The 16,744-nt window shown below is 40.7% G+C and overlaps 1 protein-coding gene across 28 annotated transcripts in view; it reads right to left on the bottom strand.

Moving 5' to 3' along the window:
- Positions 1-16,744, bottom strand: part of LOC101160113 (microtubule-associated protein tau) — a 44,159-nt gene that overhangs the window by 7,229 nt on the left and 20,186 nt on the right. For 7 of the 28 annotated variants that reach the window (XM_020711962.2, XM_011488435.3, XM_020711959.2 and 4 more), the window contains 10 exons: positions 16,555-16,578; positions 13,954-13,982; positions 12,274-12,396; positions 11,363-11,426; positions 10,793-11,037; positions 6,699-6,791; positions 5,650-5,742; positions 5,393-5,485; positions 3,512-3,604; positions 2,711-2,792 (listed from right to left, as the gene is read on the bottom strand). In XM_020711962.2, the coding sequence (XP_020567621.1) occupies positions 2,711-2,792; positions 3,512-3,604; positions 5,393-5,485; positions 5,650-5,742; positions 6,699-6,791; positions 10,793-11,037; positions 11,363-11,426; positions 12,274-12,396; positions 13,954-13,982; positions 16,555-16,578 (939 nt within the window). Of the gene's footprint in view, positions 1-2,710; positions 2,793-3,511; positions 3,605-5,392; positions 5,486-5,649; positions 5,743-6,698; positions 6,792-10,792; positions 11,038-11,362; positions 11,427-12,273; positions 12,397-13,953; positions 13,983-14,377; positions 15,331-16,554; positions 16,579-16,744 lie in introns of those variants that run through there. The other 21 variants (XM_011488437.3, XM_020711960.2, XM_020711965.2 and 18 more) reach the window with 10 other exon arrangements.

Raw genomic sequence — 16,744 nt, 5'->3', positions numbered from 1 at the left:
AAAACAAACATTAGGAACCTTCAGCTTCTCCAGAACTCTGCTATGGGGCGCCGAATGTGGGCTCACATCACCCCAATTTTAAAATCCCTGCATTGGCTCCCCATATGCTTCAGGATCGATTTTAAGATACTTTTAACCGCTTTTAAATGTCTTAACGGTCTTGCGCCTTCTTATTTATCAGATCTTTTAGTAAAGTATGAGATCCTCTGGCACTGGTCTGTTAACCATTCCGTTTGTAAAAACTAAAACCTATGGAGAAGCTGCGTTTCAGCACTATGGCCCCCGTTTGTGGAACAGTCTGCCAGAGGGCCTGAGAGCCGCAGAGAGCATTAATGCTTTTAAGAAAAGCCTCAAGACGCATCTTTTTAACCTGGCTTTTAACTGATTTTTACTGCTTGTATTTATTTATTCAGTTAGTTATTTATATGTATTTTTTTATTTTTATTTTATTTATTTATCTATCCATTTTGTCTTGTTTTATGAACTTGAACCTGATTTTTAACGCATTATTTTAATTAACCTTATTTTAATGTTTTATTGTTTTTATCACTATCTTTACTTTTTTATTCTCATTTTTATTCATTTTTATTTCCGGTTCCTCCTCGTCAGCTGGAACCTCTCCCTCTGGGTCGGCTGCTGTTCAGCCACTGTGGCTCTAGATGGGGACCTGCATCACCGCTTAGCTGTGGTGGAGCGGTCCCCGCCTGTGATGCTGCATTTGGCTGGTTATGCGGCTGTTCACAGAGGGGGAGGTTCCAATTACCAGCGTTTCCAGCATCCTGTTTTTGTGCTCAGCCTATTTCTCATTGTATTATCCCATCAGTTAGGGGGTAGGAGGTGTGAAAGGAGTGGGGGGCTAGGTACGGGGAGGGGGGCCCTTTTTATTTATTTATTTTTATTTATTTATGTTTTAATCATCATGCTTGTTTTTAAATTTTGTTGTGTTTTAATGTAAAGCACATTGTTTTATATTTTTATATGAAAAGTGCTTCATAAATAAAGTTTGATTTGATTTTGATTTGATGTGGCGACTTGTTTCAGTATTTTTTCTGCTATACTCAAAATGAAAGCGCAGTGCTTCTGGGATTACAGCAAGGCAGAATAAATGCACGAATGACTGGTGGAGAGAAGTCACACAAAAAATCCTTCATCATTCAGATGCTCAAAAACCAAGGCCATATATGAAGAAAATTAAACTAAAAATGTCACTTCTGCGTGTTTCTTTATTCGGTTTTGTGACAAAGCAACTGCCATGGGCAGGGCCAAAGTCTCTGAGCTGGAATCCTGATCAAATCTGTACGGCCTGGATTGCTCCAACATTGTTCACCGTTTCTTTGCCATGCTAAGTTTTTTGGAGCAGACAGCAAAGAAAGAATTTCATTGTGCAGGGAAACACATTCCTTTACTGTGCATGTGACAATAAACCCTTTGAATCTTGAATCTAATGTTAGCTTGGGCATGTGAGGGGCAGTAAGCTAGAGGGAGAGAGTGTAAACAAAGGGTTGATGGGAAATTAGCCAAGGCTAACCCCTGCGCCAACAGTCCCGCCCACAACTCAAAAGCCAATTTGCCATGAACTCCTGCCGCTCTGCAGAAACTATGTCCTAGAAGATGACAGGATTTTGGCTAAAAATGACCTAATCATAATTAACAGACCACTGAAAAAATTTGATAATAAATCACAATATAGCTAAAGCAATGTGGTGTGCAGCTGCAAAGAACAGCAGAGTTGTTTCCCCCTGTAAGGAGGCAGCAGTGGATGCAGTTTAGTGTTCTGTGACAGAAACTCAGTTTTGAACGTTTTGCTTGTTCACACAAAGGGCAGTTTGGATAACAAAGGAATAATGATTATTAACCCTTTAACGCCGGAGCTTCAGTTCCAGTGTTGACATTCTAGTTCAACTATTTGAGCGGTTATCATGACTACAGCAGATCCTGTCGCAGAGAAAAGTGGCTCTGCGCCGTAATGCAACCCTTTACGTTAGTAATGTACAAAGCTGATATGGAAATCTGTTTTTCTCTGTCAAAATCAGCTGATGGATCCTGTAAACAACTGAATAGTTACATTATTTAGGTGTCACCAGCAATTAAATCCTGCAGATGCCAGGAGTCTGCTGAAAAACTGTGTTTGTCAGACAAGCTGTAATCATCGTAATACACTATGGGATAAAGTAAGGTTTTTTTCGTAATGTTCTTCATTTTCTTCCGATTAAGGATAGCCACAAATGTCATCATAGTCATTAGTCACAGGAGATATGATTGAATCATTGCATTTACAGCTTTGGAAAAACTCAAAGTCCTAATTCAACCTGTTTCCACGTACGTCCCTAATAGGAGAATGAATCTTAAGACAGCCAGCATAAACAGGTTTAGCTGTGACCACAGGTCAAGTCAACCAATCAGAAGAGACCCAATTCGCTGACTTGACCTGTGGGCGGGGCTTCAACCATAACACTTTTTAGATATTTAAACAAACACAAAAATGAACAACTAAATACTAGCAGACACTTTAAAAGAACACCAGATGGAGACTTAAATGAAGCATTTTACAACAAAAATCAACATTTATAAACTACAAATGTCTTTAAGTTCATGTTGGTGTGAGAACATCCAGAGAAGCAGAAAGACGGGCTAAACTCAACGTGGAGGACCGGCCTCTGTTCGAAAGCAGCAGCTCAGAGAGCAGTGGGGCTGGAAAAAGGCTTTTTACCTGGTTTGTGATGAATGTTGGCTTTTGATCCACACTTTGAGGTGACGGTGCTCAAATCGATCTTTTTGTGGACAATCTGAACCTGTAGAGGACACAATAAAAACACAAGGTGCCTTGTTAAAACCCAGAGGGAAACAGACCGCCGCTAACCTGTAATCCGGCATATTAGTTGGTTAAAAAGCAGGTTCATCAATTTGGAATGTTAACACACAAACTAGATTAAAGAAAAAACACTTAGATCCAAGGTGACAGTCTGAGCTCATGTTGAGGAGATAAACGCTGTTTTTTTTTTCATCCAAACATCAGAATGTGAGCTCATCTCAGCTTCGTCCGGAAACAAAGCGCTCACTTTCTCCCCACTGAGGTCATCAGGCTTTGTTTGACGAAGAGGCCCAGGACACAGGGTCCTCTGTCACGCCTGCCTCACAATCATTTCCTTTCACCTTTTGTCAAAGTAAGATGTTTACAACCAAACTCTCTAGCAAGCAGAAACATGAACACAAAGGAGAGAATCATGCTGGATTAGGAGCCCGTTTGGATGGGTGATTACAGTCAATCTGACAGATTGAACAGAATTATCAAACTCAGACTGGGACAGGAGCATCACATGTGAAATGCTCATGACCCGTCGCGGCTGATAAATCTGTCCGTGTTCGGAGGGAGAGTCAGGAGGGAGGTGTTCAGGGACACACGGGAGGTTTCGTGCACTCCTGCTGCTTCCTGAAGGTGCATTCAGCAGAAGCAGGAAGACACTCGTGGACGGCAGCCGCCCGTCTGCCGCCGCCCGCTTTTTCTACTCACATTGCCACCACCTGGAACATGACCTAAGTTATCTTTGGAGCCGCACCGGGACTGCACACTGCTCAAATCCAACTTCTTCTCATAAATTTGAACCTGAAAAGTTGAAATTGTTTTCAATAAACGAATGTAAACGAAAGCAGAGTAATGATGCAGACCAGAGCTGTGGATGCAGGTGCAGCATGGCCTGAACACAGTCTGTCTGTGTCTGGCTACAGAGCGGAAACACTGAGCAGCAGTCAGCCAAAAACCATGTAAGAAAACCTCGTCATTTCACACTGGGAAGCATTTTTTTTTAGGTTTGTTACCAGTGCTAAGTGACACAAGTCAATGCTTGGAGGCTGCTGAATAGGAAAAACTCTTGTTCTGATGAACTGGAGCTTCTGGGTTATGGATTGACTTTAGGATCCTGTAGTTTTTAAATGTCTTAACGGTCTTGCATCTTCTTATCTAAACCCTCACAGACCCCGAGACCCCCCGGCGCTGGTCTGTTAACCGTTCCGACTGGAAAACCAAACCTTTTCAGCATCAAGGCCCTCGGTTATCCCTTGTGCTTTCCTAGGCACTTTAACATTGGGAGTTGGGTCATCTAGACCCACTAGACAGTGCTCTGAACCTTTTTTCTTCAATGATTTGTGATCTTCACTGGTGTCCATGGATTACATGAAATCTTTCCACCTTAATCCACCTTTGTCATGGTAGGGAGAACACGTCAATGTAAGGGTGGGGTCATCTAAGATAGCACAAGGGTTAAAAAACAGTCTGAGGGCTGCAGAGATCATAGATGCTTTTTAGAAAAGGCTTAAAATCCATCTTTTGAACGCGGCTTATATCTATTTCGAATTAATTTAAAGTTATTTTATTTTTTTATTTTACACTAGATCCTGTGGGTTGGGTGTAGCTCTAGATGCATCGGCACCTTGCTGTGGTGAGGCTGGGTCCCCCCCTCCCATGATGCTGCACCTAGGTGGCTATGCAGCTGCTGCCAGGGGAAGATGTCCCATCTATTAGCTTTTTCCACCAAGTATGAAGATTGCTGCATAGATAAAGATTGATTGATCTTTACTGACCCTTGAGGCCAATTCTGTTTCTGTTTTTGTTTCTATGTCCATTTATAGCTGGATGTGTGACATCTCAGTCTCAGGACAGACACTCTGCCACAAGGCCACTTAGCTGCAGGCACTCCAGTTAATAATTGCCCTAAAATTGGGGAAACCATTTGACTTAGGAAGAAAAAGGAACCAGGTTCAGTTCACAAAATAACCACTAGGTGGCTTGTCAAGTGTATTTTATTAGTTCCCTTTTACTTAAATGCAACAAAATTCAACGAAATAAGGCATTCCTCTGCCTTCAAAGGTTTTTTTTCTGCACATTGAAATTTGAACATTAAATTTGATTTTTTTCTGGACATTAGTAATCCTGGATTGACCTTTTCATTTTTTTAGACAGGTTCTGATGAGCCTGTGGCTCAAGATCTCAATTTAAACAAGCACTTGTTAGTTCGGAGAAGAAAAGTCCGCCAAAGGACGACGGTGACGAGCCGCTCGGCCTCACGACAGGAACCCATGCCCCAGCTGCCCCAGAATCTGCTGACAGAAGCTCAGACGAGGCAGATTCAGCCTCTAGTGTCGATTCGAGAAACAGTGAAAGTGCAGAGAAGGTTACCACACAGTCATCGGAAACAGAAAAGTTTGGTCCTGCAGTCATGCAGTGTAGTCCACACACAGAAAGGAGCAGGGTTAGTGATGGGGGGTTGAGGTGGGACCGTTTCAGGATGCAGTTTTGAAAAAAACGGGCTGATCTGGATGAGCCAGAGAGCGCTGGACACCTTACTGAGAGGATTTGTTTGGATGCTGAACGGTGAGCGAGTCATCCCGTACTCACATTGCCGCCACCAGGAACATGTTTGATATTGTCTTTGGAGCCACACTTAGACTGGACATTACTAAAGTCCAACCTCTGCTCAAGTATTTTAACCTGGAAAAGTCACAGATCAGGGCAAGACACGGTTACCGAGGAAGCAGCACCGCAAGTGAAGTGTTACACACAACTGTAATGACAGGAAGTCAGTGTTGTGGAACCAAAACTAACGAAAAGCTTCAAATTCTCATATTTAAAGCTCTTCCTTTTAAAGGTCTCACCTTTCCTCCTCCAGGTGTGTGCTTTATGTTGTCTTTAGAGCCACAGCGGGACTGGACACTTGATAAGTCCAGCTTCTTGTCAAGGATTTGGACCTTCAACGTGCGAAAATAAAGAAAAGCGATAAAATAAGGGAGGCTAGAGGAGGGGGAAGCCTGGGGAGACGTTTTAAAGGGATGAGAGATTGATCTAAGAAGCTGCCGTCTGCAAGTTTGCCGTCATTAATCAGAGTGTCTCTGTCTGCGGGGAGCAGACTGGCTCTTGGGGCCAATCAGGTCTTGTTGAGTCTGGAGCGGATTTCACCTGATGTTTGAATATTAATGTAACTCCCAAAACTCAGAGTAAATCCTACTAACGTGCAATATTTAATATTTTAATTTTTCAAAATTGCCAGAAAGAAAGAGCACAACGGACGGACGGAGTCAGAAAACAAATGCCAGTGAGGCAAACGTTAAAACTGATGGTTTTCCTGAAGACGTGGCTTTGGATTCCTGTAGATTCCTAAACTCACTTTAAGGCGTTCCACATCTGTGATTCGGCTTAAGTGCATTTGCAAAACACATAAGATGAAGGAGACATAATATGAGTCACATTAAATTAATTTAAGATTTAAAATGATCAGGGATCTTGATTCTGGATTCCAAATAAACCCAGAGGAAGACTGTGAAGATCAAAGAGGGAGGGATGAAGGTCAGTTTTGTCAGGACGGAGCGGCTGAACCAGAACATAAACAGGACGATGGATGTTTTTAATGCTCATTTTTTGGAGAGTGGGATTATTTTTGTGTTGGGAAGCCAGAAATGATCAAACCTTCATTAGTGAAGGAAAAAAAGGATTGCAGTTGTTGTCCAAAGGCTTCCACAGCACCGATACTGCTGCAGAATTCATTTGTGTTCAGTCACTTTTTTCGTAAATCTTTGCAGCAGTTTGACACTTTTAGACCTTCCTCCTGGTAACAGAAAACGTGCTGACAAGTATAAATATCACAACGCCATTTTAAACGCCGCCGACTTTGATTAAAACTTTAGCAGCTCATTCCACGGTTACTCACTTTGCCTCCACCGGGTTGGTGTTTGATATTGTCTTTGGAGCCACACTTCGCCTGCACATTACTTAAGTCCAGCTTCTGCTCCAGGATTTGAACCTGAAAACGAACAAATGGAAGCATTCAGGTTTAAATTTGCTCTTTGTGAAGCCTAAAAAATACAGAAGGTGAGCTCAGGCGGCTGCAGCGTTTGATCGCAGACCTCCTACAGCGAGTTTCTCTTTTAGTTTTTTATGACTGAACTCTGAAGATAAAAACCGGAGCACGCATAGTTACAAAACACTCAGCAGCTTCATGTTTGTAGCATTTTCTCTTCTTTAAGCTGCCATTCAAACACAAAGATTTCTCGTTTTAAGTTAGAGCCTTTTATCTATTATTATTTTTTGTGGTCTATAAATATCAGAGGAAACATTTGATAGAAGCTTCTAACACGTGACTGCAAGAAAAAGGACGTTACACCAAAGGCAGGCAAAGCTTTGAATGCTTCAATAAACTCCAACATTTACCAGGCCTCACATTTAGACCCAGTAGGAAAGTTTCAAATGATTAACAATAGTGAAACTACAGAGACACGACATTAAAAAAACAACTAATTGTTCCCTCAAATGAATAATTTGGCCACAAATTAGTTTTTAGCGTGCTTACATTTGCATTTTGTTGACACAAATTTTAATAATAATAATAATAATAATACATTTTATTTATAAGGCGCCTTTCTGGGCACTCAAGGTCGCCGCACAGCATGTATACAGTATAAAATACAATAAACACTTAAAACAACAACAACAATTTAAATAAATACAAAATTAAATAAAAAATATATAAAAAGGTGAAAAGGTTAATGTTAAACTGAATAAGGCCATTTGGAAAAGATGAGTTTTTAGCTTTGATTTGAAATGTGGGAGTGTGTCAGTGTTGTGGAGGTCAGGGGGGAGTGAGTTCCAAAGCCGGGGAGCAGAGCAGCTGAATGCCCGGCTCCCCATGGTGACAAGACGGGCAGAAGGGACAGAAAACTGGATAGAGGAAGAGGAGCGGAGTGAGCGAGCAGGTATGGAGAGATGAAGGAGGTCAGAGAGATATGGAGGTGCAAGGTTGTGAAAGGCTTTGAATGCGTAGAGCAAGATTTTGTATTGAATGCGGAATGGAATGGGGAGCCAGTGAAGCTGTTGAAGGGCAGGTGTGATATGGTTGATGGAGGGAGTGCGTGTGATGATACGAGCAGCTGAATTCTGAACCATTTGAAGTTTATGGAGGGTTTTTGTGGAAGACCAAACAGAAGAGAGTTACAATAGTCCAGGCGGGAAGTAACAAGACTATGTACAAGTACAGCAGTGGACTGAGTATTGAGGGAGGGACGTAGACGTTGGATGTTGCGTAGATGGAAGTAGGCTGATCTGGTGACGCTGTTTATGTGAGAAGTGAAAGAGAGACTACTGTCGAGGATGACACCCAAACTCTTTACCTGAGGGGAGGGAGAGATGGTGGAGCCATCAATGTAAAGAGAGAAATTGTTGGTCTTGCTCAGGGTGGATTTGGTGCCTATCGGAAGAAGTTCAGTTTTATTGCTATTGAGTTTTAAAAAGTTTGAGGTGAACCAGGATTTGACTTCATTGATGCAGTCAACCAGCGCTAATGGAGGCAGTATGGAGTTGGGTTGGCTGGAAAGATAGAGCTGGGTGTCATCCGCATAGCAATGAAAATGGATGTGATGTTTTTGGAAAATATGACCAAGCGGGAGAAGGTAGATAATAAAGAGGAGTGGACCGAGCACAGAACCCTGAGGGACACCAGTTGTGATGGGGACAGAATGAGAAGTGAAAGATTTCAGTTGGATAAACTGAGTACGGTCAGACAGGTAGGAATGGAACCAAGAGAGGACGGTGCCAGAGATGCCAATGGAAGAGAGTCTGTTCAAGAGGATAGAATGAGAAATGGTGTCAAAAGCTGAACTGAGATCAAGTAAAAGAAGGATGGATAATAAACCACAGTCAGCAGAGAGGAGAAGGTCATTAGTAATTTTTAGAAGAGCAGTTTCAGTACTATGAAGGGGATGGAAGGCAGATTGGAAAAGTTCATACAGATTATTGGAGGACAGATGAGCATGAAGCTGAGCAGATACTGTTTTCTCAAGAATTTTTGAAATGAATGGAAGGTTGGAAATGGGACGGTAATTATTGAGATCTGTTGGATCTGCACCCAGTTTTTTAAGTATGGGAGTGACAGCAGCAGTTTTCAGTGCAGGAGGAACGATTCCAGAGGAGAGGGAAGCATGGATTATGTTGGTGATGAGAGGACAAAGAGAGGGAGCTGTAGCTTTAACAAGGATGGTGGGCAGTGGGTCAAGCTGGCATGTGGAAGGTTTGGATTTTTTAATATATGTAGATATTTGACTAACTGTGGGTAGCGTAAATGAAGAAAACGAATCATCAGACGTAAAAGACGGAATGGAAGATAGAAATGGAGCAGAGTAGGGGGTAAACTGTTGATGGATAAGGTGAATTTTTGTGGTGAAAAATGAAGCCAAGGTGTTGCAGAAATCAGTTGAATAGAGATATGATGGAAGGGAGTCAGGAGGTTTGATGATGTTAGAGATGAGGGAGAAAAGAATCTTCGAATTTTCTTTATTTGAATTGATGAGATTGGAGTAGTAAGCAGATTTGGTTTTGGAGATGCACTCTTTATAGTGGAGAATGTGCTGTGTGTACATGTCTGTATGGATACTTAGTCCGGTTTTGGTGTAGAGTCTTTCAAGTTGGCGGCCTTTTGCTTTTAACTGTCTTAGAGAGGGGGTGTACCAGGGTGCAGTGTAGGTGAATGAGACAGATCTGGATTTGAGTGGAGCAAGTGTGTTGAGGATGTGGTGCAGGTGTGTGTTGTAGTGTGAAACAAGTTGATCTGGAGCTGTAAAACTGTCTGTATTTGGAAGTTCACTGATCAGGGCAGATAAATTCTCCAGGTTGATATCCTTAGCATTACGGAAGGTAATATTGCGTGAAGGCTTGTGTTTGGAAAGAAACAAATTGACATTAAATGTCAAATTTTGTGCTTTGTGTGTGCAAATTAGCATTTTGTGGGCAAAATCTAGTAGTAGGAATTGAAGATGTTAAAATTACTAATCTTATTCCACAAATTAGTCTTTTCTGCATACAAAATAAGAATTTATGGACACAAAAGAAGTTGTCCCCACAAAATAGTAATTTGTACGAACAAAATAGTCAATTTTGCACACAAAAATCCAGATTGTGCCCACAAACTGCCAATTAAATCCTAATTTGTGCCAACAAAATGCAAATTTGTTCCCACAAAATGCTAATTATTGCAACCAAAATACTAATTATGCACACAAAGTGTTAGTTTTTGCCCACAAATTATTAATCAAATTATTATTATTATTATTAATATTTTTATTTTCATCTCCAGGGTTCTGTATGAAACAATGAAAAACAAGATTTTTCTTTGTCTTGAAGTTGACTCATGGCAACTTGACTTTAAACTAATGAAACGTTTCCTCTGAGAAGATTTTAGGTCCAGACTCCACTTTAAGACCGACGTCTCCTGGATGAATCAGAACCTTCTCTGAGATTGGTTTTGTTTTATTTTTATGGAGGAGATAGTGTCTTTAAGCAGAGCAATTCTAATTGCTTCACTCCTATATAAGGAAGTGGGGCAAACATCTTCTGAAATCAGTAAAAAGACAAAAAAATATGGATTTCTATCTTAGAAATAATAGAAATAAAACTGAAAACACATCATTTCTCCTGCCAACAGTGACTCAAATACAAAACTGTAGGATTTGGACTAAAGTTGGCATCTGATGGGGCGCTGACAGTTCAAAATCAGCTGAACCCTGAAAATCTTTTCACCGCAGGAGCTTAGCTAACTCTAAGACTGCAGACCTCATAATGCAGAAATCCTTTGTTTGATTATGGTTCTGGAAGTCCAGATGTCATATAGCGCCTGATGCTGAATATTGCGTAACATGATATCAAAATCTTAAATTAAATTTTAAAATTTACATTTAAAAAAAGGAAAAATTGGAAAACCCTCACATCCAGGGGAGAGTCATGGCTGCATTGTCCCATAAGTTAAACTCAGGCTACCTTTCCACCTCCTGGCTGGTGCTTGATGTTCTCCGTGGAGCCAATCTTGGACCTGACGTTCTTCAGGTCGGGCATGGGCGCCGCAGCAGCCAGCGGAGCCGGCGAACGGCTCTTCAAGGAGGCCGGAGACTTTGAGGTGGAGCGCACGACTGCAACCTTCTTGACTTTGTTGGCCTCTGCCGCAGAGAGGGCTTGGCTAGCGGGCGATTTGGGGGTTCCAGGGCTGCTCTGTCCACTCCTGGCATCTGGAGACACCAGAAAGGGAAAAATTAGAAACATAAAAATGCAGAAAATATGATCAAAATAAAAACGTTAGGGGCCCTGCTGCTGAAAACTGTTTGATCAACAGGATCAAACTGATGTTTTGCTCATGCTATCCTCTGCAATCCACACATCATACCCTATTTTTCTTTTTACCTTTTTCATATTTTGGAGTGGGGGGTTTCTTGCCACTAGCTGCGTCATAAAATATGGCACACAATAAGAACACTTTCTTACCCGTGGAGGAAGTAAATCAACATCACTTTGAAAACAAGAAGATGAAAATGAGGGTTTTCTTTAGTTTCATACCCGGAGCTGCAGTTTTGGTCGGAGGTTTGGCTCCTCGCACCTGAGGCTTTGCTCCTCCAGGACTCTGAAATCAAACCATTTATCTTTAGCAGAAATAGAGGTTTTATAATGAAAAGTAAAAATCTATCGGGAAACACTCAAATCTTAGTTCTTTTTGGAAATGAGAACTGAGTGAGAGTAATGTCACCCGTAGAAAATGGCTCCACCAAAATGAAATCAATTCGGTCGCCATTTTTTCACAACACCGCCATTTTAGAACAATAAATTGTCAGCGGTGATTGATCCGAGTCTAAGTCATCATTCTATGGCAACCGCTCTCGCCAATCAGCTTGTTGGAAGTCCGCTTGAAAGCGGGCTTGAGAGAATCTGTCAATCAAATGTTTTGAATGTTTTAGGTAACTGATTGGTCAGTTAATCGTTTGATTAACTTGCACTACAGAAAAAAGAAAGATGATAAAGCAAGCATGCGATCTGGGGCTGATGGACGCTCTACCTCTGCAACACGGCCGCTTTCAGGTTCCATCATAGAACAACTGCTGCTGGCTTTAGATGTTGCAGGGAAAGCAACAGACTCCAGATGTCTTTACTGAATCGAGCATTTTTCTGCAGCAGAGAACTTTGAGCCACAGACTTAGGGCACCTTTTGGTAAACGGTGCCTTTTCACCTTCTTCAAGGCTCAAAGCGCTTTCCAGTTCCAACACATTCAATGCAGTGTTCACCACTGATGGATGGGCTAAGCGGGAACTGAACTTGTCATTCTGTGAACAGAGGTTGACCGCTCCACCTTTGCACCAAAAGAAAGCGGAACCACACACACGTTGGCATAGGTGTGTAAAGTAAGGAGTGATTCATCCATCTGTGAAACCTCCTGAAGGAGGCGGGGTCCAGCCGGAGTCCGCCGTGTACTTACGGCGTGCCCGGGCCCCGAGCGGCTGGTTTTAACGGGGATGGAGCTGTGGCCGTTTCGGGTGGAGGCCGTGGTTACTACAGATGGTCTTTTGGGGGAGGAGACAGGTGAGGTGGCAGTTTGGGTCTTTGTCATGAAGGGAATAATGGATGAAAAACAAAAACTCAAATGATGTCATCAAAACATAAAAACAGAATGAGCAAAAACGATGAGAACAGATGATCTGAAGGACTGTTCCGGTCCACTACAACTTGGGTTTTATTTTGGTAAACATATTTATGAAATGTGTTTGTTTTTGCAAAAACTGTATCAATGGTTAATTATTCAAAAACCACGTTGAAGGTTTGTCAGGAAGGAGCATTTCTGTGTTCTTTGCATTTGTGTAATAATGAGGTTTGTGAGTCAGATGACAAAACTGATTCCAAACATTTCTGACAACACCTCAAACTATAAATAATGATGAAAACCAACAGTTTTTTGAAATATACTAAGTCATTAAAAAAGAAATTGAAAATCTAGACTGCCTTGTTCAGTTTCCTTGAATAAAAGTGTTTTTCATTTACTTACATGTGTGTATAGCATCAAATCTGAGGCATAAATCTGTTAACATCCTGACTGAATGAAACAACACATATTATGCAGGTTGATAACAATAACAAATGCATTATGTATCATTAAAAATCAACGGAATTTTACTCAACAGATTAATAAATTGTTGTTTCTGGTTATCCACAATCCATCCATACATTTAACTTCTCTCCAACGTTTCTTTATTGTTTTTTTATGTATTCTTATGTGATCAAATCAAAACACTGGGGACTTTTCTAGGGGACATTAAGAGGTTAAGGTCACATTTTTCTGCCCAACAATGAAATTTTAATAATTTCATTAGATCAAAATACATTTCTTGTATATTTTGTAAAGGGGAAAGGATTAATCATTGTTAAAAAAAACAACATCAATGTCAAATCACATGTATTTATTATAAGGATGTTTCTCCTTTTTCTTTATTTAATTATCATTTTTAGAAAAAACCTGATGACCTCAAATAAACAAACATTTTCTATTTTTCATGAAGCTTTTTTGCTCTACAGTGGCAGTTCACCAGAAGATATCCAGCAATATTTTTGTGCTTTAACCTAAATCTGTGAGCATGTGGTGCCGTGAATTTAAAATATGCCTTTAACTATAAAGAAAAATGTTTAATCTCTCCTTTTCTTATAAAGTTTGTTTAAAGTTTTTTAATAATCTGTTAGCAACTCCAAGTCATCTTAATGTGAAAAGGCTTCAGGCTTGATTTTAGATTATTTAGTTTAAATTAAATCAATTAAAAATAGATTTATAGTACACACTTCTATTCAAAAGGCATTTTTATTTAATTTTAAAATGCATTTTTTTACTACAAGTAGTAATATACACTGAATAATGGGTAAAGTTAGGAATTCTTTAACTAAAAACTTTATTAAAAATACAAAAACGTACTTCTAGAAAAGTAAATTAATCAGTTTTGGTATCAATTTCCCAACGATGTGAACTGACAAACTTAAACATTTGTCAAATTTTGCATGCAAAACAGTAAAAAACAAAAAGAAACCCAAGTTCTAGTGAATCCGGAGTCTCCAAAAACACAACAAACAAACAAATAAAGGGTGAAAGCCAAGTTTAGAGGTTTCCTTTACATACCTTAACTTCATTTTCTGTTTTTCCTTGAGCTACAAAAATAAAACAAAAGAAAAGGTTAGATCACGATGACGTTTCTGTACCTGAACCGTGTATTAAAAAAATCATCAACAAGAACAGAACTGAAGATGAAATGTGTGACGTTTGGTATGCAGCATGCAGAGTGACACGCACTGACACAAACTAAAGGTTTAAACCCGGACGGTGTCTTTACAGGATCAGCCGTTAGTGAGCCGAGACGGAGAGATGAAAGAAAAAGCTAAAGTGGAAGAAGGAGGGAGGACAACAAGCTTCCCTTTCAGACCATGGAAACAACTTGGAGAAAGGGTGCTGCAAATCAGAGAGCAGAAGCTGCATTGGAAACCAAAGATGTGGGAGGAGCTAACTGAGGAGCTTCTGAACTGGTGAAGGTAAAGGGCAAACAGACCTTTGGAAACAGCCACCGGCACCAGAGACTTTCTGGCTGATGGGGGTTTCTGGAGCTGAGCAGCGCCGGTGGCCTGAGCTGCGGGCCTCATCTCTGAGTCATCGGAAGTGTCAGGCTCTGAATAGCCGGCCCTGTGTAGCCGTGAGTCATGGCTGTTTTCAGCCCCTGGGTCACATGGTGGCCTGGCACACAGGCAGTCGCCCTCAGATGAGTTCCCTCTGCAGAGGCCCTGGTGGAGGCCCTCTGAACCTGAGCCAAAGCCTGATTGTGCTAAACTTTCCTCTAGCCGCTCAGACACCTGCTCCTCCTCCGGGTTAACCCGTGCCTTTCTGTCGCCGATGGATGTCAGGTCTTCCACAGCTGTGCTGCGGATCAAAGACGTGGCAGACGGCTCCGCCAGGCGTTCTGCTGCATCCAGGCTGATTGCCCTCTGAGAATCACTCCAGTCAGGGCTCCCCCTGCTGGCCTCCGTGACCCCCCTCACATCTGATGTGCAGCTGAGGTCTTCAGAAACCCAAAAAGAATCACTTCTTAGCTTCTTCCCACTCTCCTCATCTGTCGTGTTTCCTGGGTCCACAGAGAAAAAAGCTCCTATGAAGTCCAAGCAGAGCCAGATCCCTGTGGACCCCCCCGCCAGGCCTCACTCATTTGTTTGGAAAGCAGATTAATGATGACATTCACAGCGCTTGTTTTCCACCTCCCCACCCGAGCCAAAGGAAAAAAGAGTTCAGGCCGGGACGTCAACGAGGAAACAAAGACACGAGAAAATGAGGAAAACAAGAAGTGACTGTGGACTTCAGATGGAAATGGACAGAAAGGCATCACACTGTAGATGAGAGGTGATGGAGTCCAGGGAAAAATGTTACAGCATCCCATAATGATGGGGTTTCATCCTATAGCCTGCAACATGACATCTGGAATTGTTCCGGGAAAAGTTAAGTCACTGTTTGGAAGCTTTTTGAAACTTTAAAAATGATTTTAAATTTCTAAGTTATTGATTCAGTCACATCCGATAAAACTTGACCATTTTATAAAAAAAAAAGAAGTAAAAATGGCTCGTCGGTTAGTTTTTAGTTAAAACTATGTAGTTATGGTAAGTTTTTAATTGTTTTCTTATTTTTTTCTCTGCCCTCTTTTTATACTTATGATTATTCTAATGGCTATAATGTTTTTCTGTGTTTTTTTAAAGTTAATGAATCAAAATCTATAAAAATTCCAAATCTTGTCCAAATATTTTATGTCACATCATTATTTCTCTAAGTAAAAACCATCACAAGATGAAATCCATAAATGTTTAAACACTTGACAATAATACCAAAGATCACATATAAAAAGATTTCGAAGAAAATTTTTGTCTTCTTAAAATGTTCAAATTCTCCAAAATTAAAAATATAAAAGTTGGACTAAAAAAGCTCTGACCACTGTTGTAGTCACAAAAGTTTTGTTCTGTCTGTCCTCTGCTGGAAAGTCTCACGCTGAAAATCTTTTTGTTTGTGGTAAAAGCGTTCCCAGTCATTTTTTTAAATTATGATTATGCTGGTTTTTTTTGCTAAAATCTGTTGTTTTCTAGGGCATAGTTTCTGCAGACGGGCAGTAGTTCATCAGAAATTCGCCTCTGAGTTGAGAACTCTCTACGCGCTTTTTTGCTAGCTTACAGCCAACCTATCATTAGCTGTTTTGGAAAGATCCATCTGTACAGTTCTGATCCAGATTCCAGCTCGGACGAGGAAAACAAAGACGTATATGGATCTGTTTGTCTGCAATCGGATGCATCAGAATGGAGAGGAGCAGGGAGCTTTCTCAAACAACATTTTTGTTCTGCTTTTGTCCTGATTCAAAACGATTTGCATAAAGAAATACTGCTATTTATAATGCTATTTTAATGCTATTATAAAGCTGTTTGTATTTGTGGAGATCTTTTTTTTTTTGCTGCCGAAGACAAGAAAATTTCCCCTTTGTGGAATAAATAAAGTTTATCTATTCTATTCTATTTTAAAACTTCATTTAAATCTTCATTTTAAAACTTCATTTTCTTTCTTTCCATCATCAGAAAACTGCCACAATTAAATGTTAAACGTCATTTTCTTCTGAGTGGGTCTTTAAGTAGCAGCTTCATGTGATCGCTCCTTACAACAAACAAATAAAGGATAAATAAAATATGTTAACGCACAGCTTACCTGTTGAAACTGCTCCACCTGCTGCTGGTCGAGCATGAGACAAATGGAAAAGACAGGAGTTAATGTCTCTCCTTCATTACAGAGCAATGCACTCGCCAGCAGCAAAGAAATCAATAGAAGCTCTCACGCGGCATGTCTTTAGTCAAAGAGGAAATCAAAACAGATACATCATTCGAAAGCCCAAAAGTAA

The sequence above is a fragment of the Oryzias latipes genome, chromosome 19, assembly GCF_002234675.1.
Source record: "Oryzias latipes chromosome 19, ASM223467v1".
NCBI classification, from domain to species: domain Eukaryota; kingdom Metazoa; phylum Chordata; class Actinopteri; order Beloniformes; family Adrianichthyidae; genus Oryzias; species Oryzias latipes.
The sequence above is the reverse complement of the archived record's forward strand: the minus strand, read 5'-3'. Positions and strand labels throughout refer to the sequence as shown.